Here is a 24,924-nt window from a genome sequence, read left to right on the forward strand (position 1 = left end):
TTATGATCAGACGACCGACAGGTATGAGAAAACAATGTTCTCCTGGGTTTAAGTCGATTACTAAAATATTGGAGAGAGCATTTATATCAAACTGTTTGTAAAAGTTAGACAGTAACATAAGCAAGTTATGCAAAAAAAAACTATATACCAAAGTCATTCGTATAAGTGATAAAACTTGGTTTATGTGATTGTTAAGATTTTCACATTTTTGAGAATATTAGTGAAGTAGACTTGAGTGAAGTCTGGATCTCTTTTCAACGATCACAAACAAGTCTGAAATATTCTGTTACAAGTAATCAACAGTAGATATATTGTTCTAAAATTGTGCAAAAGATCTAGTGGATTGATTCAAAAGTACGAGCAGTAGGCTTCATCAAACTCAAAAATCACGTGATTTTGATGATGTTAACTTCGGGCTTCTTGCGAAAAAAGACAAATGGTGTGAATATCCGAAACAAAGTAAATTTAAAAACAACAATGTCTACTCTATTCAATAATAAACATTTCCACTGATTTCCTTATTCGTTGAAGAAAAATCGAAAATACTCGCACCTCTCTAAATTGCTTATGGTCACCTTTCTTCAAAGACCCGCATTAAACCATCGTTGTTTAGTTCAAATATTTTTATTAGTTTTTTATACATAATTGTTCTTGCTTGTTTTAATTCCGAATGACTCACACATTCTCGCCAAAATTTTATAGGAAAAAAATGAAGTCGAAAAATTGGCTCTTGTCGGTTATTTTGGTCCTTAGAATTATTTTTGGTCCTTAGAATTATTTTTGGTCCTTAGAATTATTTTTGGTCCTTAGAATTATTTTTGGTCCTTAGAATTATTTTTGGTCCTTAAAATTATTTTTGGTCCTTAAATTTTTTATTGGTTATTCACAGTGCCTGTGGCATTAAATTTTATTTTTATTTAGCGTTTTTATTTGCCTTGTTAATTGTTTACAATCTCATAATTCAGTCTGCCTTCAAATTATTTATTTGCAAATATGGAACAACTGATAACAAAGTTATAAACTCGGCAGTCTAGGAATACAATTTATTTAGTGTAATTCGTAAACTATTTATTCCCCTCTTCCACCTTTAGACATTCCAGATCGAGATGATTGGTTCCCAGTAGAGCCTCTGGAACTTCGACCACGACCGCGAGCTCCTCCTGATTGTTGTGTACGGGTTACTGCTTCCACCCTCGATGTTTGAACACGGCTGCTAGAAAAAAGTGAGTGCTGTCTTGAAAATTGTTCTTATCTCTGTTCATGTTACAGGTTTGAAATATTCATCCACCACCACGTTGGTTACTCAGTAGTACCAATTTACATTTTGGTGTCTCCGAGTGAAGGGGTGAGTACAAACGCGGGTTTTCGACTATAATTGCATTTTTCAGATCATGACGTTCTCTAGTAAGAGAAGAAACAGGTGGGAGCTGGAAGAGAAGAAGCGCCTCCCTTCTCTTACTGGCGAACTGATAACGGTGAACCTTGCCGTAGAAGAGGATGGCTTCAAGGTAAGTCCTTACTATTACGCTACTTTAGAAACTACCACCTGTATTATTATCAACGAATGGATCCATATCATGCGGATCAAATTACCATTGCTGGAGATGTTCTCGTCAATGCAGTGGACATTGCTTATGCGGAGGAAGAAGAAGAAGAGGAGGAAGAAGAAGTAGAGGAAGATCATAATAATTAGAATTAGAGTTAATAATAAATTGTTATCAGCAGAGTCACTTTCTGATTCTCATCACATTCACAAAACTATAAAGAAAAATAGAAAAAAAATAGAAACATCAACAAAAAAAAGAGAAAACAAAAATTACGGCCGAACAACTTGGCGTTCTATGCGCTCGCGTTTTGCTGATCACTTTTTAATGTCACAGGCACTGTGAATAACCAATAAAAAATTTAAGGACCAAAAATAATTTTAAGGACCAAAAATAAATCTAAGGACCAAGAATAATTCTAAGGACCAAGAATAATTCTAAGGACCAAAAATAATTCTAAGGACCAAAAAAAATTCTAAGGACCAAAATAACCGACAAGAGCCGAAAAATTGTACCAAAAAATGGTACCTCAAGTGTTTTGACTTGTCTACGGCTGAGATTAAGCAGATGGCGGACGTCAAGTCACAGGTAGAATCACAATGAGTTATAAGTACTGACCAATTATATTTCTCATTATGTGAGTTATTAGCTTTCGAGAAATCGCGTGTCAAAAATCATCTCAAAAAAGAAAGAAACTTATGACTCAGCCTAATAGACGAGAAAACGTAAATGAATAATTATGGCCAACGCAGCCTCATGCTTCAGAAAGAAATTTTGCAAGAAAGGAATACAGATTAACACCCAAAAGACTTTTAGCAGAAAGGCCTTTGATGTGCTTCATTCTCCTAAGGCGAGTACTACTCGCCTCATTTTTCAAAAATCACTATTGACTAATTAAAAGTGTTGATCTTCAATTTCTCCACCAACTATTTCCAGCCAAAAACACATTCACATGACTCCAAAAAGTACGACCTACTGTGCTAACAATAACTTCACCCGATTGTTCGATTCCTTCCCCTTGTACTTCTTCTACCAATGCAAACATTCTCATATTCTCTGTCATAGAACTGGAACAGAATCTGCTCTAATCGATCCTGAGATCTCTTTGTTACTACGATCTCAATCAGACAGACAGAAAAAATAGTGCAGAGCGATACAAAAAGAGGCAAATGGTGTGAGGACAGAAAGCTGGGCAAATAGCAGACAATCGTCGCCGTATATAAGGAAAATTGTTTCGGATGGAGAAGTATCGAGCACTTTTATAAATCATCATCTCATCGAATCATGCTCTTCATCTTCTCTTTCCTTTTAGTCCCATTCACCAACGCAGTCATCAGTGGTGACTTGAACTGCACCTCCTATAACGGAACCGCGGTAAGCCGGATTTAGCAAACTATCATTCCAATTTTTCATAACTTTTAGTTCGTCTACACCCCAGCTGCCGTTGCCTGCTCCAACGTAATCTCTGATGCGTCCTGCCAAGTTCTCTATGCCGCTCCAGATACCCTATATCCAGCTGCTGGAAATGATGCTGAAAGGGCGTTGGCTTGCTACACCACCGCTACAGCCACCCCAGCAGCGGTTGTCTCAGACATGAAGACTGCTGCTTTGGCTTCATGCGCAAAGACATGCGGATTGTGCTGTCAGACAGATGATTATAGCTGCGCTAATGTTGCATGTACGTGAGATTTGGGGCAATTGGAAAATCTAGTCTAAAAGAGCATTACCCACAGTTCCGAAAACTTTTCATGGTTCACCTATTACTAACTGTAGCAGACAGCTTCTCACTGTAGCAGATAGTTTCTTACTAATCCTAATCAATTCAACTATTTTAGTCCCACGTCTCAACTGTGCTACCATCACCGCCGCCCAATGCAACTCTGTCACCTGGAGAACTATCATCGCCGCTGACTGCCCATCCGCCTGTGGATTCTGTAACTCTGGAGGATGTGTTGATGCTGTCACCAACTGCGCCAACGATATCTCTATCTGTAGAACCGTCGGAATGGAATCATTTGTCAGCACCTACTGCCAAAAGACTTGCGGATTGTGCCCATCAACTACGGCTGGTTCTTCAGTTACTACCACTGCCTCATCCGGTTCATGCACTTCTTACATTGCTGATAGCTCGACAAGCTGCACCGCCTGGGCTGCCAATGGTTTCTGCACCAACACATTCTATACTTCAGCTCAACGCAGATCCAGATGTGCCACCACTTGCAAGATCTGCTAGATGTCTCCTCAATTTCTTTGACAACTACTTCGCTCTATTTAAACCGCAATTTGTATTATTTTTTCCAAGACAAACACGACCTCAGGTGACAAGGAATTGACCATTCCTGCCCAAAATACATAGTATTTTGAATTTTTTTTACATTGAATAAAATTTTCGGAGTTGACTATCTTTGTAAGGCTGGTTTCATTTGAAGGAATTTGAAGGCAACTAACCTTCGAAAATTCCAGAGAAAGGAGAGGCAAGGGTTGTTGAGTTGAAACGATTGTCTGAAAAATAGATATATTTATAGAAAGGTCTGTTGGAACAAAAACAAACGGATCAACAATAATAAATAGAAGGCAAGTCAACACTTGTTGGGGAGTTTACTTTGGGATTATAGGATCTAGAGGTGTAAAAAAGAAAGATAAAAATGAATGAGGGGTTTGAAATAAAGGAGCTAACATATTTCAGAAGGAAACTATTATGAAAAGATACTTCCAGAAGAAAACTTCAAATATTTATGGTTTTTAGGCAGTTAAACAATGGTGAGAGTGCGTAAAAAGATTATTTAGGTAGACCATACAGTTCAAGTACTGACTAAAATTTGCTCAGAGTTCAGGAAATCCTGAAATTTCCGCTCAAAATGTTACCGCCACCAGCTATGAAGGTGACAAAACGCAAATGACAGACTAAGCTCCCGGTTTCATGAGAATACGTTGCGCAAAAAAGCTGCGTCAATAACTATGCCTAACACTCTCTCGATCATAAGCTAGACTCTCTTGACAAAAGGACACGAGAGATCAACACACCGGGAAGTCTTTGTTTCAATTCAACACCTTATTCATGTGATATGCAATATGCACCTGTTCAAACGGTCGAAAGATGAATGATTTCATGCAAAACGTGTTGGAAACCGAGAGAGTTTCATTGTATCAATGGTATTTCGAGCAGCGAAACGAAGAAGATTAACAGATGTGCAAATTATGGAGAAATCAGTATAAAAAGAGAAGGTTTACACTTTTTGAATAATCAACTCTCAGTAGTTCTTCTTCTACTAACCCAACAAAAATGATTGCCTTGATTTCAATCTTCTTCGTCTCTTTCTTGACTCCTGAAGTCTCCGCTGTGATCGGTGGTGACTTGAATTGTACAACATACAACGGAACATTCGTTAGTTTTCTAATCTCACGGGCCAGCCAGCTAACAATAGAAAATTTCAGTTCGTTTGGACTCCAGCAGCTGTTGGGTGCAACAACGTCATCTCCGACTCCTCATGCGCTATCCTCTACCCAACTACTGATGCATTGGGACTCCCAGCTGCTGGAAACAACGCTGGAAGACCACTTGCTTGTTACACAACGGCTACCGCCACCCCAGCCGCCATTGTTCCAGACATGAAGACCGCCGCTTTAGCTTCATGCCCAAAAACTTGCGGATTCTGTTGCAACACCGATGCGTACAACTGCAAGAACGTTGACTGTAAGCACCATAACCTAATAAAATGACTTCACCTAACTAACCTATTTTTTCAGTCCCACGTCTCAACTGCGCCACCATCACCAGATCCCAATGTGACTCTGTCACCTGGAGAACAATCATTGCCGCCGACTGCCCATCCGCCTGTGGATTCTGCGGACAAGGAGGATGCGTCGACGCTGTCACCAACTGTGGCAACGACTTGAGCATCTGCCAAAACGTCGGACTCCAATCTTTCGTCAACCAGTACTGCCAAAAGACATGCGGTAGATGCCCATCCACCACCACATCTGGATATGGAGGTATCACCGGAGGAACCTGCTCGTCTTACATCGCCGATAGCTCATCTAGCTGCTCCGCCTGGGCTTCCAACGGATTCTGCACCAACAACTTCTACACCTACGCTCAACGCAGAGCAAGATGTGCCACTACATGCAGACTTTGCTAAATATTCTATGCTCCCATACTTTGACCAAATTTCTTTCAAGACTTTGACATACTTATTATTATATTTTAGCTGGAACTGACCATTCCAATGTGACTAGTGATTATAAATATTCAACTCGAATTTTTGGTTTTTTCTTACTCAAAGCGAGCAGAATTGCTAGAAACTGAATAGTGAATATGCAAATTGAAAAAAAAACTCACATCGAAACCGTTTTGGTCACCGTCAAACAAAGCGCGCAAGTGCAAAATGAAACACAGTGCATTCCTATATAATTATACTCGTTAAGCTGTGCTAACAAATATTCTCCCCCAAACACGGACAGTATCCACCTACATTCCTAGAGATGATTCCTCTGTGTACTACATGCACCGAATTCCATTGTTACAATATGTCCTCACATGAAACACATCTTGCACCTGTACAAATGGTCGAAAAATGAAAGAAAAACTAGATGTATTGTTCAACATGATGAGTGCAGATGTACAAAGATTAGATTGCAGATTGGAGTATAAAAGCGTGAATAATTACAGACTAGATATCAAAGCATTTCAGTTCAACACTTAGATACCAATCATGATTGCTTTGATTTCACTATTCATTGCATCCTTTTTGGCTCCAGAGGTTTCAGCAGTCATTGGAACTGACTTCAACTGTACCTCTTATAATGGAACATCAGTAAGTAATCATTAGAAAAACGGCAATAACTTCTTCGTTCAGTTCGTCTACACCCCAGCCGCCGTTGCCTGCTCCAACGTCATCTCTGATTCATCTTGCGCAGTTATCTATGCAGCCGCCAACACCCTCTACCCAGCTGCTGGAAATGATGCTCAAAGATCTTATGCCTGCTATACTACTGCAACTGCCACCCCAGCTGCTCTAGTGACAGACATGAAAGCTGCTGCTATTGCTAACTGTCCAAAGACCTGTGGATACTGCTGTCAGACTGACGCCTACAACTGCAGGAACGCTGACTGTTAGTTCACCAGAGTACCGAATAATTAAAACGAACTAACAACTATTTTCAGTTCCACGACTCAACTGCGCCACAGTCACTCTTTCCCAATGTAACTCCCCTGCCTGGAGAACTATCATCGCTCAAGACTGTCCAGCTTCCTGCGGATTCTGTCTTACTGGAGGATGTGTTGACGCTGTCACCAACTGTGGAAATGACTTGAGCATCTGTAGAACCGTGGGAATGGAATCATTCGTCAACACTTACTGCCAAAAGACTTGCAACAGATGTCCATCAAGCACCACTTCCGCTTCCTCTGGAACTGTGACAACAACTGTTACCAGCACCTGCACATCTTACATTGCTGATAGCTCGACCAACTGCGCTGCCTGGTCCAGAAACGGATTCTGCACCAACACCTTCTACACCCTCGCTCAACGAAGAGCCAGATGTGCTACTACTTGCAGACTCTGCTAATTTATGTATTTATTTACTCCTAATTTATATTCCCAATGACTTTCGCATTTCGCTTTCAAGACAGACATCGGGTGACATATGGAACTGACCATTCCAGTTTTGCAATAAAGTTGTTTTGTTCTAACAATTTTTTAACTTTGGCATTTGAAGAATGACAAATATTGTTTATCTATTATAGATTTTTGGAAGATAATTCCGATCAAATTTCTAACAGATACAGATTCTAGTTTCAGTGATATCACAAGGAAATACTCAAAGATTCACAAGCGTTAAAAAATAGAATAAGTTGGAATAGCTTGGTCACAGTTCTCTAGTTGCTTTGAATTCTGAAGGAAAACCGTTTTCTTTTTTGAGTAACTTTACAGTAGTCCTAGAGTGGATTATAATACACAATTTTTACAAAAAAATTGTTCTAATGGATCGCTCGGAAAACAAAACGTCTATACAAACGTGTATTGTTTACAGTTTGCAAGGTTTGGGAAAGCTAATAACAAAAGTTATGGTCAAATTATGGTCAATAAAGTTTTGGTGCTTACAACAATTGCGTATCAGTTTTTAGTTCCACTTACCTTGAATTTTGAATATTCCTACTCGACTGCACCACCTTAGCAAACTGCATGTGCTAATACTCTGAACAAATTATCTGCGGAGGCGAGAAACTGTCTTTTTGCACTGAACTGTCTTTTGTTGTCAAACCCTTTTTGTTCACACCTGTACAAACGCTAATCCAATGAATTGTGTTCGAAACGTAGAGATGAAATATTGAATTTCTCATGTATCTCATCTCGATGAGCAGGTGTGCAAAGACTTGAAAAAAGAACTGGCATCTCAAGGGGTATAAAAAGAGAACGCGGTTCGAATTTATCATCATTACATCGACAGTTGTTCTTTAATACAACAAAGAATACCACTAGTCATGATTGCTTTGGTTTCAATTCTCATCGTCTCGTTCTTGGCTCCAAAGGTTTCAGCAGTCATTGGTACTGACTTCAACTGCACCTCTTACAATGGAACAGCTGTAAGTTAAACTAGCTGAGGAATAGTTAGGTCATTTCATTCTTTAAATTTAGTTCGTCTACACACCAGCTGCCACTGCCTGCTCCAACGTCATCTCCGATTCATCTTGCGCTGTTCTTTATCCAGCAGCCAACACCCTCTACCCAATGCCCGGAAATGATGCTCAGAGAGCCTATGCGTGCTATACCACTGCAACTGCTACCCCAGCTGCTCTCGTCACTGACATGAAAGCTGCTGCAGTTGCCAACTGCCCAAAGACATGTGGATACTGTTGCCAGACTGATGCCTACAACTGCGCGAATGTTCAATGTAAGATTCCACTCTCCCCACAAAACTTAACCGCCCTTTATTTCAGTCCCACGTCTCAACTGCGCTACCATCACCAAATCCCAATGTGACTCTGTCACCTGGAGAACCATCATTGCCGCCGATTGCCCATCCGCTTGTGGATTCTGCGGACAAGGAGGATGCGTCGACGCTGTCACTAACTGCGCCAACGATATCTCCATCTGTAGAACCGTCGGAATGGAATCATTCGTCAACACTTACTGCCAAAAGACTTGCGGATTGTGCCCATCAACCACCGCTTCTTCCAGCGTCACTACCACTGCCACATCCGGCGGAACATGCACTTCATACATCGCTGATAGCTCTACCAGCTGCTCCGCTTGGGCTTCCAACGGATTCTGTACCAACACCTTCTACACCTACGCTCAACGCAGATCCAGATGTGCTACTACCTGCAGACTCTGCTAGATCCTAATTGATTCTAACTTTGACCACAACTCTTTCAAGACATTCATATACTTATATTTATTAATTGGAACTGACCAATCCAAGTGACTAGAAATATAAATACTTTTTCCATATATTTGTTTTGTTAGAGCAAATTATACAGCTCTTTAACTTATTCGAGCTAGGAAACAAAACTGACAGATCTCAATTGACTTTTGGATAGTAGTTCTAAAAATAGTAATTACTAAAAGATTCTTTAAAATAATATCAACAGGACAATCAATGACGAACCAAAAAAAAAAGAATTTACATATTCGAGATGTCAAAATGATATGCATGGAATCACATATCCCAAAAGTTTGCATTCACATTGAAACTAATTTATTGTACAGAAAAAAAAGTTGAAGCACTGTTTTCGAAAGTCAGAGTAGTCTGGGTGGATCTGAGTTTCATTTACAAGTACTAGCATGCGTATCATTATGTTCCGTACAAGATTATGTTTTCTTAAAACAGAGTGTCATGTCAGACATGGATTCTGTACAATATACTTCATTAACAGCACAAAATTCAGACGTTCAATAAAAAAACAATTGAAAAACTAGAGGAGGAAAGCTAATTTTCAAGATGAGATGAATTGTGTTAGTTGAACTATTTCGATAAAAGTAATTTCAATTGACGTGACTCAATAATTATTGGGCTGATTACCGGTGTGGTTCTCATTATCAAAAATGTAACCAACCTTAAAAACAATTTTGTGTTCTCGATCGTTATATTTTTTTAAGCTAATTTTTCCTCTTAATTATGACTTTAAAGGTTATTTCTTAAATGTAGCTTATTCATATTAACCAGACCATTTGGATCTCCACGTGAGCTTTAGCTCATTCGCCATCAATTCACGAGGTTCTAGATATGTGCACTCCTAACAAACTACATAATCCTGAACCAACAATGTCTAACAAAATAGTCTGCGGAGGCGATAGATTGTCTTCTTGCACTGAATTGCCTATTGTATCCAAAAACCCGTTCACACCTGTCCAAACGGCCGAAAGATGGTACAATCCAAAGGATTTCATTGGAAACGTAGAGATGAAAAATGAAATTTCACATGTATCTCATCTCATGTACGCGATACAAGCAGATGTGCAAAGACTGGAAAAAATGCACTAGAAATTTTCGGAGGGTATAAAAGGAGAGTGCGGTTTCCAAATATCATTATTACAGCAGCAGTTGTTCTTTACTCAAACCAGCGGCTAGAATCATGATTGCTTTGGTTTCAATTCTCATTGCCTCGTTCTTGGCTCCAGAGGTTTCAGCAGTCATTGGTACTGACTTCAACTGTACCTCTTACAATGGAACAGCTGTAAGTTAAACTACAAGTAATGATGAATAATTCAGTCGTTTCATTTTTTAATTTAGTTCGTCTACACACCAGCTGCCACTGCCTGCTCCAACGTCATCTCCGATTCATCTTGCGCAGTTCTCTATCCAGCAGCCAACACCCTCTACCCAGCTCCAGGAAATGATGCTCAGAGAGCCTATGCTTGCTATACTACTGCAACTGCTACGCCAGCTGCTCTCGTCACTGACATGAAAGCTGCTGCAGTTGCCAACTGCCCAAAGCAATGTGGATACTGTTGCCAGACTGATGCTTACAACTGCCCAAATGTTCAATGTAATAACTTTAGAGACTGATTATGAAGGGAAACCAAATATTTTCAGTCCCACGTCTCAACTGCGCTACCATCACCAGATCCCAATGTGACTCTCCTGCCTGGAGATCTATCATCGCTCAAGACTGTCCATCATCCTGCGGATTCTGTCTTACTGGAGGATGCGTCGACGCTGTCACTAACTGCGCCAACGATATTTCTATCTGTAGAACCACAGGAATGGAGTCATTTGTCAGCACTTACTGTCAAAAGACTTGTGGATTGTGCCCATCCACCACAGCTTCTTCCAGCGTCACTACCACTGCCACATCCGGCGGAACATGCACTTCATACATCGCTGATAGCTCTACTAGCTGCTCCGCCTGGGCTACCAATGGATTCTGCACCAACACCTTCTACACCTACGCTCAACGCAGATCCAGATGTGCTACTACCTGCAGACTCTGCTAGAAATGAGCACCTGGAGTATTCTAACTTTGACCACAACTCTTTCAAGACATTCACATACTTATATTTATTAATTGGAACTGACCACTCTAATTGACTAGGAATAAACCTTCTTTTATTACAAATTCGTTTCTCTTCTTTGTGCGACAAGCACGACAGAACGAAATAGTATCATAGAAATTTAAAAATATAGTTCTAGTGAAGCAATAGCATGGGTCTCATATTAATGAAGGGACTATTACTCATACCTAATTAATCCAAGTAAGGAAAAACTCTTCTATTGGAGAAAAAATAAAAACTCACCACCTCGAAAAGAACGCCTGCTCACTAGAGTGTCCGCGCAATGAAATGAAGCTAGATATCGAAATGGATAGAGCTCTACGCCTGAGCAAACACGGTGCACACTACACATTTGTAAAGATCATATCCCAGAGAAAAACCATTCATACTACATCTAATTACGCCTGTTCAAATGTAACGTTTTATTAAAAAACGATAATTGAACGCAGATGAACAAAGAGACTTTGTCCTTTTTGAAGAAACGGTATGAGTATAAAAGACGCGAAAATCGTTTCGGAAACATCATCCCATTCAACAATGTCTTTCACTATCATTTCCCTTCTCACAGTTTTCCTCTTGTCTGGAGTTCAATCTGCAATTGTCGTCGACTTCAACTGCTCTACTTATCTCGATGGAGCCTGGGTGTACACCCCAGCAGCAGTCAACTGCGAAGATACCCTCTCCACCGCAGCATGTCAAGCTCTCTACCCAGAAACTGAAGATGAAGCCGGATGGCCAACTGCTGGAGCAGAAAATGCCCGCCCATACCCATGCTACGCAACTGGAACTGAAGCTGCATCCCCAATGGTTCCAGATATGAAAACTGCATCTATTGCTAGCTGCCCAAAGACTTGTGGATACTGTTGTCAAACAGAAGCCTTCAACTGCCCCAATGTTCAATGTAAGATTTCATTTTCAGATTATTCGGAAATAAATTACACATTTCAGTCCCACGTCTCAACTGCAACACCATCACCAGAACTCAATGCAACTCTGTCACCTGGAGAACTATCATCGCCGCTGATTGCCCATCTGCCTGTGGATTCTGCAACCAAGGAGGATGTGTTGACGCTGTCACCAACTGTGGAAATGACTTGAGCATCTGCAACACAGTTGGAATGCAAGATTTCGTGAACAACTACTGCCAGAGAACCTGCGGAAGATGTCCATCAACCACCGCTGCTTCTGGGTCTGTCACTTATACCACTGCATCTTCTGGAACCGGAATCTGTACCTCGTTTGCCGCTGACTCCTCTACATCATGCACTGCCTGGGCTGCCAACGGATTCTGCACAAACGGCTTCTACAGTGAAGCTCAACGCAGAGCTAGATGTGCTACAACTTGCAGACTCTGCTAGTTTTTCTCCTGTTTCTTATTTATTTCTTTGACTATTCTTTTTTTGACAGACAAGATGTTCTTTCTGATGCTTTTAACTTAATGACTTGGAACTGACCACTCCTTTTCTAATAAATTTTCTCAGCGCACCCAATAGGTTACATTACTGAAAAATTACGGTGACAGAAATCAGATGTTAGACGTATCGTATTGATAATTAGAACCTCGACTGAAAAATATTTTATTGACAAAAATCAACATCAGTGAGTGACCAGTCAACACACACCAGACGATTCAGCACTTTTTTCTTTTTTCTGAACGAAGGCGTTGACGTCTTCCTATTTAGAACCTAATGTGTGCCCTATTCAGTTTTAAATGTTGAATTGTTTCCTCGAAATAGGAAGACGTCAACGCCTTCGTTCAGAAAAAAGAAAAAAGTGCTGAATCGTCAGGTGTGTGTTGACTGGTCACTCAGATGATAGGGGTCTGAACCTCCTAGTTCAGATGGCAGCTTTGACACCTTCCTGGGCACCCGGAACCAAAGTTATTTTCAGAATCGGATTCAGAGCACACGAGAACCTATTGATTCCATTATCAGACAATCCAAAGAAGTTTTGACCGAAAGTCATCTCAGGTCACATCTCAAGATCTCAAGGCCTAGGAGAGGCAACGCGAATCGACGAGGACAGAACGATTTCAGTTCTAATCCATTTGAACGTGCTGACATTAATAGGGTTAGTAAATAAAAGAAGGAGAACAAGTTTTGTTGATGTTCGAATATGATCAGACTCATCCTTATTTAGTTATGGTTCCTTCTAGTTCAGACACAGTGAGTGACCAGTCAGCACACACCTGACGATTCAGCACTTTTTTCTTTTTTCTGAACGAAGGCGTTGACGTCTTCCTATTTCGAAAACACAATTCAACATTTAAACTTGAATAGGTCAAACCTTAGGTTCTAAATAGGAAGACGTCAACGCCTTCGTTCAGAAAAAAGAAAACACTGCTGAATCGTCAGGTGTGTGTTGACTGGTCACTCACTGATGTTGATTTTTGCAAATAAAATATTTTTCAGTCGAGGTTCTAATTATCAATACGATACGTCTAACATCTGATTTCTGTTACCGTAATTTTTCAGTAATGTAACCTATTGGTTGCAATCAGGAGAACTAGGCGAAATCTATCATTGTCTGCATTTGCGCGTAGCGTGTGCACACGCCACATCTTACGCCAACAGTGTTTTTTCCCCAATATTTTTTAATTCACGCTAATTTTTTGTTGCAGTTGTTGAGTACTTCAAACTGAGGAAATGTAGTTCAATTTTTGCGCATGGACCTTTCAATTTTTACGCGTGGACCATTCCATTTTTTCTATGAATCATAAATTTTTTATTGATTTTCAGAACATAACGCTAAGCGGATACATACTACCTCTCACCAACAATGAATGTCGATGAAATTGACGACGAAGATCCAATGGAAAGCTGGTTTCCCAGCTATAACATGGACATTCAGGAGAACGTGTCCACCGAAGTTTCACATAAAGTCGAAGTACACATCAAAACCATCGCGAGCTTTCGCAGTGCCTACCGTTTAAGTTCGCTTCCAAGAGAGCGTTATGAAGGGAAACACGTGTACCCAAGTGCTGAAGAAAAAGGCATTAAACTCAAAACTGCATCATACGGAGGATGTAAACCGGGGGAGATGGTTTACGTGGTTGTTCTAAAGTAAGTGGTTTCAGTACGATGCAAAAAGTCTAAACAAACGTTATAATAACACTAAAAGAAAGTCAGAAAAGTGTATGAGTCCTCCAATGGAAGACTTCTCCCACGAAAAAAGTTGCTAAGAAAGAAAGAAATGTCCGCAATTTTCAGACATGGCACAACAGTAGACCTGGAACCAGTGTTTCAAGAAACGGGAGTTTTCCAATTTGGAAAGCACCTGCGAAAACTGGAAATTGATCGGACTTCCGTTGACAGTTTGAACAATGAAGGACGTGAAATGAACCTTGCATTCTATAACCGTTTGGTCAAGGGACAGTTAGTTGTTGTGCAGGAGGTTCGAAGAATCATGCATTCGACAGACGAAAGCGATAAGAAGAGAGACCACTTCGTCGCTAGCAAGTACTATCCGCTCAAACTCGATGTGCCATCGATTAAACATGCACTGGCTATTCGCCGTGCAAACGGTATTTATTCGATTTACCCGGATGGAAAAATCTATGCGGCTAGAACGGCGTGTTTAACTGACAATTGGATGCGTAAAATGCTGCAGAAGGTAAGTCTAACTACAAGGACAAGAGCGAAATCGAATCAAAGAAAAATATTCTGTCAGTTTTTCAATTTATCTGCAACTAATTGAGAAACCAGTGATAACTCACTGATTTAAAGGTTGAAGGGACCAAAAAATAATAAGAATAAGTCGTATCAAGCTGAATTTCATGATAACCATCTTGTACGCCTTTGATTTCATCAATCACCAAGGCTCAGCTGATAAATTTAATAATAGAATTCGTTGTTTTCCCGTCGATTCGATTTCTCTCAAGTCATTTCAGATATAAACTGCAAAACAACCTTCTCGCCTTAGTATTTCCAATCATCCAAGCTTACTATTTCTTTCAGAGCATTTGTCTCGAAACGCCAAGCGGATATGAAGTAAAACAAGATTGCAAATGTGGATGTGTGAGAGGAAAGCTGCCAGACGCGTTGATACTAGTCAAGCCTAGAATCTATGTTCCGACCAACAACTGCTGCAGATTCGCAATAGGAATTCCATCGAACTTTGCCGATCCACAAGTTTTGGAGATTTATCGTCAAATTGCGAAGGACAACGATGAAACTAGAACAATCCGAATGGTCTGCCAACAAGGCGTTTATGGTTTCGCAAGCCATATCACTGTCGATGGGGCCATTCAGTACCGGAATTATTGGATTCCAATTTGTCAGACTGTCCGAGCGGCTGAAATCTATACGAGCAACAACGAGGATATGGATGACGTAAAATTATGCGCTGCTAACATCTTCGTAGACACCTCGAAAACAACTTTACAAGGATGTCGGTATTTGACTGTCACTACGACTTCGCCGACTGTCAAAAAATGGCGAAGTAGTGAGTTTAAAACAACCGAGATCCTCTAGTAACTATGTAAATCCCTATACGACTCATCCTGATTGATTAATGATCCCTTCTAGCTCAGCATCAGTGAGTGACCAGTCAACACACACCTGAAGATTGATCACTTTTTTCTTTTTGTTGGTAGAATGAGTTGACGCCTTCCAATTTAGGAACTAAGGTGTGACAGAATTCAAGTTTAAAACTCAATAGGGCACACCTTCGGTTCTAATTGAGATATCTCCCTTCCCATCAAGTCAATCACTGTCTATTCTAAATATTAATTCGTTTTCAGCTACGACCGTCAAAGTGTTGGGTATTCCTGGAATCTCTGAGCCGATTCTAGCAACGATTGTGTCATTGACGGAGTCAGAACAAGGAATAACTACGATCCGATTCTCAATTCCCATAGCATGCGAGATTGAGAGTAAGAGAAATGGAAACGAGCGAGCCTACAGCGGGCGAGGCAACAGAAATCTAATTATTGGTTTCCTCGAAAAGCTTACTGAAGACCCTAAGAAGCAATATCAAGTAGTATTGCGTAAGCTGTGGGAGAATGCGTGGGATCCGTTGCTCTGTCGTATGGAGTTCGAACAATCAGATGCAAGCTTCCACAACAGACTGTTTCAAGGAGATTCACAACAAACGCCAAGCGGATTAAACGAACAACATCAAATTAATGAAACGGACGAGGAGAGCGAAATCAGCGAAAACGAGGAGGAAGTTGAAGAAAGGGAGGAAGTTGAAGAAAGGGGGGTGATGCTTGATGCAGATTCAGTTGTCCGAAAATTCGCTGAATTGATGGAGCTGCACAAAAAAGTAGCATCTCCGGACCAGATACGAGTAGCGAAGGCTGTGGCCGAAGGAAACGATGAAAAGTACCTGCTGGTGGAATCAGCTTTTGGATCTGGAAAATCCTTCACTACCGTAAATGTTGGAGCAGCTGTTCTAAATGTGGCAAGCAATTGGAAAGTTTGGTTCGTATCGTCAAGAAACTGGTCAGTTGGCCAACTCTTCGAGAAGTTCACAGATCCAGTCATCTTCGAAAGGAAGGAAGGAACACTGTTGGAAAAAATGCCAATCCGCCCAATGCTAGTAATCAGTAGATCTTTTGATTCGGCACATTTGTCCGAATTGGATCATCCGTACGAATGGGGAAATCTGAAATTCCGTCTGTACTTCGAATACCTCGAAAATAAGTGGAACCCATACGAGTAAGTGTTAAAAGAAAGTGTTAATTCCGATTTTTCATGGTCCCTTCAATCATTTAGTGGTCAGTGGCCACGCACCTGAGGATTCTGCCCTTTTTCCTTTTTCTGGTAGAAGGCGTTGACGTTTTTTAATTCTGATGAGAACGAAAGTTCAATTGATTTCACACTTTTGTATAAAGTGGAAGACGTTAACGCCTACTCTCAGAAAAAAGTGCTGAATCGTCAGGTGTGTGTTGACTGGTCACTCACTGATTCGGAACTAGAAGGGTCCATAAAATAATCAGAATAAGTTGTATCAGGCTGAATTTTATAAAAAACTCTAAAAAATTCGTAATAATAATTTCAGCCAGAATGACCGTTCAATGCCACGTCTACAACTTATGGCAGCAATGTACCAACAACTGCAGAATTCAGTACACAAGGATGATTGGCAACTGAGTGCAGAGAAAGTGAAAGCATTGAAGGGAATCCAACCGAAGATGGATGCTAAGGCCAAAGAAGCAATACGTGCACTGATTCTATCCTACTACCGACCAAATGCAATCTTTGCCACGATCGACATGGCTACCAACTGTCCAACATTGAAGCATCATGCAACTCTTCCGAATATTGTTTTCGTTGATGAAAGCGGCACAATTCAAGCTCCTACGGCCTGTCTATTCCGACAACGCATGCGGACATTATGTGCAGCGGCTTTTGTGACACCTCTGTTCTGTTATATTGGAGATAGCAAGCAACTAACTCCTATCGCAAGGCTCGCAGAGAGTTCCGAATTGAGAAAGTTGACTAAATCTGTCAATGCACTGCTACTGTCGACTACGCCGAGCGGATCACTATCACAAACCAATGAAGTCCAACTGAACACTGTCTACAGATGCCTTCCAACAACAGTCGAATTGATGGATGATGTTTTCTACAAACGAGGATTGGAGAGTTTCAAAGAGAAGTGAGTTTTACTGATTGCTGGGAATTGAATGAAAATGCAAAATTTTCAGCTGGCCTCTTCAATCAAGTCATCAGTTTAAATTGGAGAATGATGTTTTCTATGGAGGAAAACAACAACCACAAGCTTCGCTAATGCTAATGGTTCATCACTTTGCTCACCTTCGCGATGGATCATCTCTGATCAACCCTGGAGAACTGAAGCTAATGAGGGAATACGGATTGAAACTCGTTGCGGAAAATATTCCTGTCAACGATGTCACTCTGCTAACACCGTATAGAGCACAGCTCGGTCTGATGAGGAAAGGACTGATCGACAATGATAACATTTCAAAGAGGTGCACCACCATCAGACAGTTCCAAGGATCGGAGAACAGAGTAAGAATTTGTCCCATATTTGGATATCGTCAGCTTTAAAATGTTTAAAGTGACATTTATGTTTCTGACTCGTTTCCGCATGCTACGACTTATTCTGATTGATTTATGGTCCCTTCCAGCTCAGCATCATTGAGTGGTCAGTGACCACACACCGGAGAAATCAACACTTTTTATTTTTTCTGGTAGAATGGGTTGACGCCTTCCAATTTAGTATCTAATGTGTGACATGTTGAGTTTTAAGCTTGAATTCCACCACACCTTAGGTTCTAAATTGGAAGGCGTTAACTCATTCTACCAGAAAAAATAAAAAGTGCTGAATCCAGGTGCGTGGTGACTGGCCACACACTGATTCTGAGCTAGAAGGGATCATAAATCAATCAGAATGAGTCGTATCAGACTCTGCGATGGATTAAACTTCTTCCCAACCTTTTATTCACTGCCCCTACCAGTTTCAGCTAAATAACAAATTCAAACTATTTTGTTTGTTAAATTTATTAATGAGCTGAACCTTGGCGATTGATGAAATCGAAGGTGGAGAAGTATTTACCGATGAATTTCAGCCTGATACGACCTAGTATGATTAGTTTAAATTGAACGAATTTTTTCAGGTTGTTTTGGTATCCGTATGCGCGTCGAATCTAGATCCAGAAAACGAACGAAATCCCTCCGGGCTTGTCCCATCGGACGATGGCTACTCCGTGGTAGGATTAACCCGTGCTACAGACTTCACTGTCCTATTCGTCCATGAAGACATGATCCAACACATCAAAGGACTGGAAAGAATCCATAAAATGCAATTCAATGAATTCGTTTCGGACACGTCAAAATACGAGGAATTCGAGAAGAAGAGATTCGCTCCCCCCTCAACACGAGGACGAGCCAGACCAGCTGGACGAGTCTTACATTGGGGAAGAGAAGATGAAAGTGGACGAGGAGCATCGAGAGGAGGTGGACGTGGCGCATCTCACGGTAGTGGACGTGGAGGAGATGAGCGCGGAGCATCTCACGGTAGTGGACGTGGAGGAGATGGACGCGGAGCATCTCACGGAAATGGACGCGGAGCATATCACGGAAGTGGACGTGGAGTAAGTGGAGGAGTTGGACGTGGAGGAAGCGGAAGTCAACGTGGAAGTGGAATGGGGAGACACCAATAACTAGATTCTTTTTTTTCGGAAATTTCCGAATATAATGCTTTGTATCCGGTCTTGTGACCTACTAGCTGAAATTCTTTAAAAAAGGAAATAATAAATAGTTGAAAAATGAATGGTCGTGTTGTACAAAGAGCAATGAAAATTGAAACAGACGGAAACACATTGGGCTTGGAGACGTTGTTCAGCTCGAACGATGCCCACACACACATACATTTTAAAGAGGGTGTGTGAGTGAATTGATATAATCTTGCATTTGAAGAAATACACTCTCCAATCTACATGAAACATCTCCGAGAAATCTATTTGACCGGCACTTTCTAGTCTTCTAAGGAAACACATTCTAGTACAAATTTTCACATTTTCAAGTTTGAATAGAGAACGTTTGCTTCTTTTGAAATATTATTCGATTTCTTTTTTCCTTGATTCGAACTTTTTACAGTGTAAATACGAATAAAAGATTTTTGCAATAGAAGTCAGAGACTTACGACCCCGAAAATTGTTATTGCAGAGATTTTCTAGAAACTTTTATTGCAAAAGTGCAATCGGCAGGGTCGAGAATATTTTCAGTTAAACTTTCTACTGAAGATGATTCAATAGCTGGTTCCAATTCTTTGATAATCTTCTGAAATCCACAAAAATTTTAAAGATGACATATAAAACCAACGTAAAAAGTTATAATAACATCTAAAGATCACGTCATTCTCTCGACATTTTTGTTCACCAGACAGCATGCACTCGCCGTTGGGTCTTTGAATCTCTAGATCTTATCTTAAAAATCAAAACGTTTGCAATACAGCACGTTTCTCATTCGTTTGCACTTTCTTTTAATTTAATCCGAGCTACAATTGAAATTAATTTCCAGGAAATGCGCCTAATCTGTGGATCTCCAGAAGCAGAACCACATTTTGGAGGTGTTTCTTGTCGGTAGGTCCCATTCTTCTCGTATACTCCAAAGAAACCTATTTCAGAGCATGTGCCGCATTCTTCCGACGATACTTTCATTCTAAGAAAGCCGCGGGAAAGTGTACCTGCAAAGAGAGAGAGCAATTAACTCACATTCATGTAGAAAATGTCGGATAGAAAAATGTTTGAGAATCGGTATGACACCGGATAGTGAGTCATTTTCTTAGTTGAATTAACAACATTTTGTTTTTTTTTTCAGAAATTCAAAAAGATTTTCCTAGAAAATTTGTTTGTCCGTCACATATGATACCATCCGGGAGTTCTTCTCCGAGCAGTCCACCCTCTTTGTTAAATGTAAAGTTCTGATAAATACAATTATTTTGAAAATATCAAGTGTAACTTTAGGCTAGACGATGTTTCCTTCATCGAGAAAGTTAGAAGATTCTGATAAGGTAGATCAGAAAGAAAAGTCTAAAATCAAAATGCAGAAACATTTCAGGGAGCATTACTACGCAACTTCCTTTTGAAAATGTTGATTGTTGTTCCGTTGTTTCATTGTTCAAAATATGCAGAGGATTATTCAAAAATTAACAATGAAGCATACGAAAAAGTAGTATTTTCATTTTATGACGGAACGTTCGAAAAAGGAAAAGAGTTAACGAAAAATGAATGTATGAGGTAAAACAAAGTGAAACGAAAAAGAAAGAAGTCAAAGTATTTCAGAGTGTTCGAACCGTTTTGGCATCACTTCTTCAACAAAACAGTAGCACCGATTGGGAAACTGAAACTAGATGCTGAAGAGTTGATGGCGATTATTTGGTTGGTATTTTTTGATCATGGTAAGAAGTTATAATCAGCAGAGACTTTATCCATCATTCCAATCATTTATCCAGGTTACACGAACATCTCGTCGCATTGCGTAGAAACGTGTCGAAACATCAAAAAAGTGATTCTCCGAGAGTTGAAAAATTATCAAAGCGAGGGAAACCACGACGAGTTTAGATTTATTGATACCATCGAAACGCTGAAAATAATTGCGAAGGAAGAAATACGAGTAATGGACGCATTTCTTGTTTATGAATTGTATAATGTTCGAATACATAATGACTTCATGGCGATAGTCAAGGAGGAGAGATATTGACGGGGAACCATTTTGTTGTTGTTGTTGACTGCTTCATTTTTTAAATAAACCGGTTGATTCTCACACAACACGGCCTCCTGTAGAGGCCCTCTCAAAGTACTGCGCGAAGTGCATTGCGATGGTTTCCGCTGGAGGCCGTGACACAGTAGTATTGTGCAAATCAGTGAAGATACAATTTAACTTTTACATGATAATGTTCATACGTATACATTTTTAACATTGCAGTTTATAGTGATGCTTCATACTCTCACTGCGCCACCAGTTGTATCGTCCACCAGTTTCGTTGAAAACGAGCAGCAGGAATTGAAAAGAAAAAACATCATCCTGTATACTTTGCATTTTATTGTAGTGATACCGTCCTTTTAGAGGAACATATCTATTAAAAAAATATCGTAATAAATATCGTCGTGTAGATGGAGCTTTGTGATGGAAAGCTCACAATGTTTGCATACGTGGGAATATAGATCATGGAACGAAGAAGGATATCTAATAACCCAGAAAATTACAATAGTCAATAACGAAAAATAAACTTTTTTATTATTGTGATTTGACAAAGGCTGGCCTAATATGTATCTATTTTTTCCAAGAAATGCGTTCTATAATCTGTTCCATGATTTCTATTATTGCGCTCACTGAATGTGTACGGAATACAATATCCTATATTTGAGATTATTACGAAACACTAGCTGAATTCTACAAATATTCCGTCATGTCCAAAAAAAACTCCCGGAACTCTGAATGCATTTTTTCGCTTTTATTATCATGGAGCTCTCCCTCAAAAAGATACCGATTTTCCGAGACAAATGGTGACCCAGGCAGGGTAATCCTTCTTTTTAGATACCCTTCCTCGGCTACCATTCGCATCGTCAACCAGTTGTATTAGTATAGAAAGGAGATGCCGACGAATAGAAAGAGGGAATATCGTTCTGCACACATTGCACTCTCTTTTATACTGGTTATATTGCCGCGTTGGAGGTAAATGTCATCGAAATGTCGTGTTGGAGGGTGATGCGTTGTGCATGGCACCAGCAAATGTACGATAATAAAATGCAAAAAACTGTTTATGTTTGAGAGAATATAAAGTGATAAAACTGCAGTGTTCTTATGCTTGCGAAAAATGATTTGGGTTTGAAAAACCAATGAAAATGTGTTTCACAGTTTTCTTGTTTAATCCGTCATGGTGGCAAGTCTACTCGTCTGTTCAAACAAGGAATCGCCATTTTGGTAAAACTTTTGATACTAAAAACTATATGAGGGCAAAGATTCGGCTTCACACGTTTACATAAACCTAGAAAAAGCTGGTTCAATATGACACCTTGAGTTCATATTCGTCTATAACCTCTTGATTCTGTCTGTTCTTTTGCTCCGTATCGTTTTTCTTTGAACTCATAGCACCTTGCAAGTGTTAAACTCAGCATCTGTTCAAATTCTGCCATGATAGTTTTTGACCTCAACTCGGGTATAAAAAGAGGTCCGATCGAAGGAATCTTCACTTTCCGGCTCAGCTTCAGCAGTGAGTTGTAGCTCGATCCAGCATCATGATTGCATTTGTTTCAATTCTTCTTGCTCTCCTGGCCCCTGAAACCACTGCTATTATATCCGGAGACTTGAATTGCACAAGTTACAACGGAACAGCAGTAAGTAGTTATTAAAAATACGGTAATAACTTCTCAATTCAGTTCGTCTACACACCGGCTGCTACTGCCTGCACAAATACCATCTCCGATGCATCATGTGCTGTTCTCTACCCAGTAGCCCTTGCAGCTGATGGGTACCCGATGCCAAACAACAATGCTGAAAGACCACGTCCATGCTACACATCTGCTGCTGCCACTCCTGCTGCAATCGTTCAAGACATGAAGACAGCTGCATTGGCTAACTGCCCGAAAACTTGTGGATTGTGTTGTCAAACAAGCGCCTACAATTGTGCGAATGTTCAATGTAAGTTCATCCCTAATATAACTTTTAAAAAATCGATAATTCAGTCCCACGTTTGAACTGCGCCACCATCACCGCATCCCAGTGTTTGTCACAAGTCTGGAGAACAATTATTGCCGCGGATTGCCCATCCGCTTGCGGATTCTGCAACGATGGTGGTTGTGTCGACGCTATCCTGAACTGCGCCAATGACATTTCCATCTGCACCGACTCCAGAACGCAAACATTTGTTAATGAAAACTGTCAGAAGACCTGTCAAAGATGCCCTTCATCCACCACAGTCAGCTCAATATCTGGTGGTGCCTGCTCCTCATACATCGCTGATAGCTCCTCCAGCTGCACCGCCTGGGCTGCCAATGGGTTCTGCACCAACACTTTCTACACTGCGATTCAAAGAAGAGCCTACTGTGCTACCAGCTGCAGACTCTGCTAAACAAATATTGTCTCCGGACTATCTAGACAAGACTATACACGACGGGTTGACGACGAAAGATGATGCAATGATAATCATTCAGGAATTGTTCGTTTGAGTCTGACCAACTTAATAAAGCTTTTCCGCAGAAACATTCTTTGTTTGAAAAAAGAAAAAACATGATACAGGTGCCAATCATACAGAAAGAATTTCGAGTTTTTCGGATTCCGGTTTTTCCAAGATTGTTCATAACCAGTCGGTTCACGTCGCCTAACGGCGACTAAACCTCCTTTTCTACACCACCCTTCCAGGGGTTACAGCGCCTGCGGCGCTTCCCAAACGGTTCAGACTATTGAGGTTTCCGAAGTCTCTCCAACTTCTGAATAATGTAAAATCTATGTTTTTCTGATGCGATTTCGATCCCTTACTCCTCTATTTGTTTTAAATCTGGCGATAAGAAAAAATCTTTCGCGTGTCTACATGGGTTCGAACCAACGGCTCTATTTAGATGGCCTTTAAAAACTCAAACGTCCCTTAAAACACTTAGACGTCCCTTGAAACACTTAAACGTCCTTTCAAACTCTAATTTTTTTAAAACGTCCTTTCAAAAGTTTAGACGTCCCAAAAAACGTTTAAACGTCCCATAAAATGTTTAGACGTCCCTTGAAATCCCAAAATATAGTTCTGAAGATTTAAACGTCCCAAAAAACATTTAGACGTCCCACAAAATATTTAGACCTATTCAAAACTATTCAGTGGCTTTATTGTTGAAGGGACGTCTAAACATTTTTTGGGGCGTTTAAATGTTTTTTGGGACGTCTAATTATTTAAAACGAAATTTTTGGGCTTCAAAGGACGCCTCAATATTTAATGGGACGTCTAAACATTTTTTGGGACGTCTAAATGTTTTTTGGGACGTTTAAACAATTTTGTACATATTTTGGATCCGAAAGGACGTTTAAATGTTTCAAAGGACGTCTAAGTGTTTCAAGGGACGTCTAAGTGTTTTAAGGGACGTCTAAATGTTTTTTGGGACGTTCAAGTTTTCAATGGACATCTAAACTGGAATAGAGCCGAACCAACTGACTACAGTCAACGTTGCCCAACTTGCCAGATTTGATGCAGCAAAGAACCGACCTTCTTCATTTGAAATTCGAACTTGGATTTGAAATGTAGTGCCTCGTAATATGAACAAACTGGATCCATGCTTCTGATGTAGTGAGGATCTGGTTGTGCATCAGTACCAACCACTCCGAGAATAGCTCCCTTACGTGTCGATTTTCAAACTCGATGTGGTCTGCCTGACTGTTTCGCTTGAGTTACGCACGCTCTGGTGGTGTTGGCTCTTGTTCTTCTTGCCG

General features: G+C 40.4%; 9 protein-coding genes across 9 annotated transcripts; all 9 read left to right on the forward strand.

The window, feature by feature from the left end:
* Positions 1 to 2,828: 2,828 nt before the first annotated feature.
* GCK72_020183 (uncharacterized protein) lies at positions 2,829 to 3,777 on the forward strand (the record flags this gene model as incomplete). Its single annotated transcript, XM_003115909.2, has 3 exons — positions 2,829 to 2,918; positions 2,967 to 3,222; positions 3,380 to 3,777. The coding sequence occupies 3 exons, from the start codon at positions 2,829 to 2,831 to the stop codon at positions 3,775 to 3,777; spliced, it is 744 nt and encodes a 247-aa protein (XP_003115957.1).
* Positions 3,778 to 4,827: 1,050 nt separating this feature from the next.
* Positions 4,828 to 5,683, forward strand: GCK72_020184 (uncharacterized protein; the record flags this gene model as incomplete). Its single annotated transcript, XM_003116123.2, has 3 exons — positions 4,828 to 4,929; positions 4,980 to 5,238; positions 5,292 to 5,683. 3 exons carry the CDS (start codon positions 4,828 to 4,830, stop codon positions 5,681 to 5,683), a joined length of 753 nt encoding a protein of 250 aa, XP_003116171.2.
* Positions 5,684 to 6,256: 573 nt separating this feature from the next.
* Positions 6,257 to 7,112, forward strand: GCK72_020185 (uncharacterized protein; the record flags this gene model as incomplete). The annotated part of the gene is made up of 3 exons (XM_003116383.2): positions 6,257 to 6,358; positions 6,401 to 6,656; positions 6,709 to 7,112. 3 exons carry the CDS (start codon positions 6,257 to 6,259, stop codon positions 7,110 to 7,112), a joined length of 762 nt encoding a protein of 253 aa, XP_003116431.2.
* A 916-nt stretch (positions 7,113 to 8,028) lies between these two features.
* GCK72_020186 (uncharacterized protein) lies at positions 8,029 to 8,885 on the forward strand (the record flags this gene model as incomplete). Its single annotated transcript, XM_003116380.2, has 3 exons — positions 8,029 to 8,130; positions 8,183 to 8,438; positions 8,485 to 8,885. The coding sequence occupies 3 exons, from the start codon at positions 8,029 to 8,031 to the stop codon at positions 8,883 to 8,885; spliced, it is 759 nt and encodes a 252-aa protein (XP_003116428.2).
* A 1,237-nt stretch (positions 8,886 to 10,122) lies between these two features.
* Positions 10,123 to 10,984, forward strand: GCK72_020187 (uncharacterized protein; the record flags this gene model as incomplete). Its single annotated transcript, XM_003116455.2, has 3 exons — positions 10,123 to 10,224; positions 10,281 to 10,536; positions 10,584 to 10,984. 3 exons carry the CDS (start codon positions 10,123 to 10,125, stop codon positions 10,982 to 10,984), a joined length of 759 nt encoding a protein of 252 aa, XP_003116503.2.
* A 594-nt stretch (positions 10,985 to 11,578) lies between these two features.
* GCK72_020188 (uncharacterized protein) lies at positions 11,579 to 12,399 on the forward strand (the record flags this gene model as incomplete). Its single annotated transcript, XM_003116552.2, has 2 exons — positions 11,579 to 11,942; positions 11,990 to 12,399. The coding sequence occupies 2 exons, from the start codon at positions 11,579 to 11,581 to the stop codon at positions 12,397 to 12,399; spliced, it is 774 nt and encodes a 257-aa protein (XP_003116600.2).
* Positions 12,400 to 13,819: 1,420 nt separating this feature from the next.
* GCK72_020189 (uncharacterized protein) lies at positions 13,820 to 19,172 on the forward strand (the record flags this gene model as incomplete). Its single annotated transcript, XM_053733431.1, has 7 exons — positions 13,820 to 14,103; positions 14,251 to 14,653; positions 14,998 to 15,484; positions 15,783 to 16,701; positions 17,045 to 17,644; positions 17,694 to 18,018; positions 18,627 to 19,172. The coding sequence occupies 7 exons, from the start codon at positions 13,820 to 13,822 to the stop codon at positions 19,170 to 19,172; spliced, it is 3,564 nt and encodes a 1,187-aa protein (XP_053582344.1).
* A 1,313-nt stretch (positions 19,173 to 20,485) lies between these two features.
* GCK72_020190 (uncharacterized protein) lies at positions 20,486 to 21,213 on the forward strand (the record flags this gene model as incomplete). Its single annotated transcript, XM_053733432.1, has 4 exons — positions 20,486 to 20,524; positions 20,572 to 20,750; positions 20,796 to 20,911; positions 20,966 to 21,213. The coding sequence occupies 4 exons, from the start codon at positions 20,486 to 20,488 to the stop codon at positions 21,211 to 21,213; spliced, it is 582 nt and encodes a 193-aa protein (XP_053582345.1).
* Positions 21,214 to 22,751: 1,538 nt separating this feature from the next.
* Positions 22,752 to 23,584, forward strand: GCK72_020191 (uncharacterized protein; the record flags this gene model as incomplete). Its single annotated transcript, XM_003115891.2, has 3 exons — positions 22,752 to 22,850; positions 22,893 to 23,154; positions 23,199 to 23,584. The coding sequence occupies 3 exons, from the start codon at positions 22,752 to 22,754 to the stop codon at positions 23,582 to 23,584; spliced, it is 747 nt and encodes a 248-aa protein (XP_003115939.2).
* Between the last annotated feature and the right edge of the window lie 1,340 nt (positions 23,585 to 24,924).

This window comes from Caenorhabditis remanei, chromosome V (assembly GCF_010183535.1).
Source record: "Caenorhabditis remanei strain PX506 chromosome V, whole genome shotgun sequence".
Classification (NCBI taxonomy): domain Eukaryota; kingdom Metazoa; phylum Nematoda; class Chromadorea; order Rhabditida; family Rhabditidae; genus Caenorhabditis; species Caenorhabditis remanei.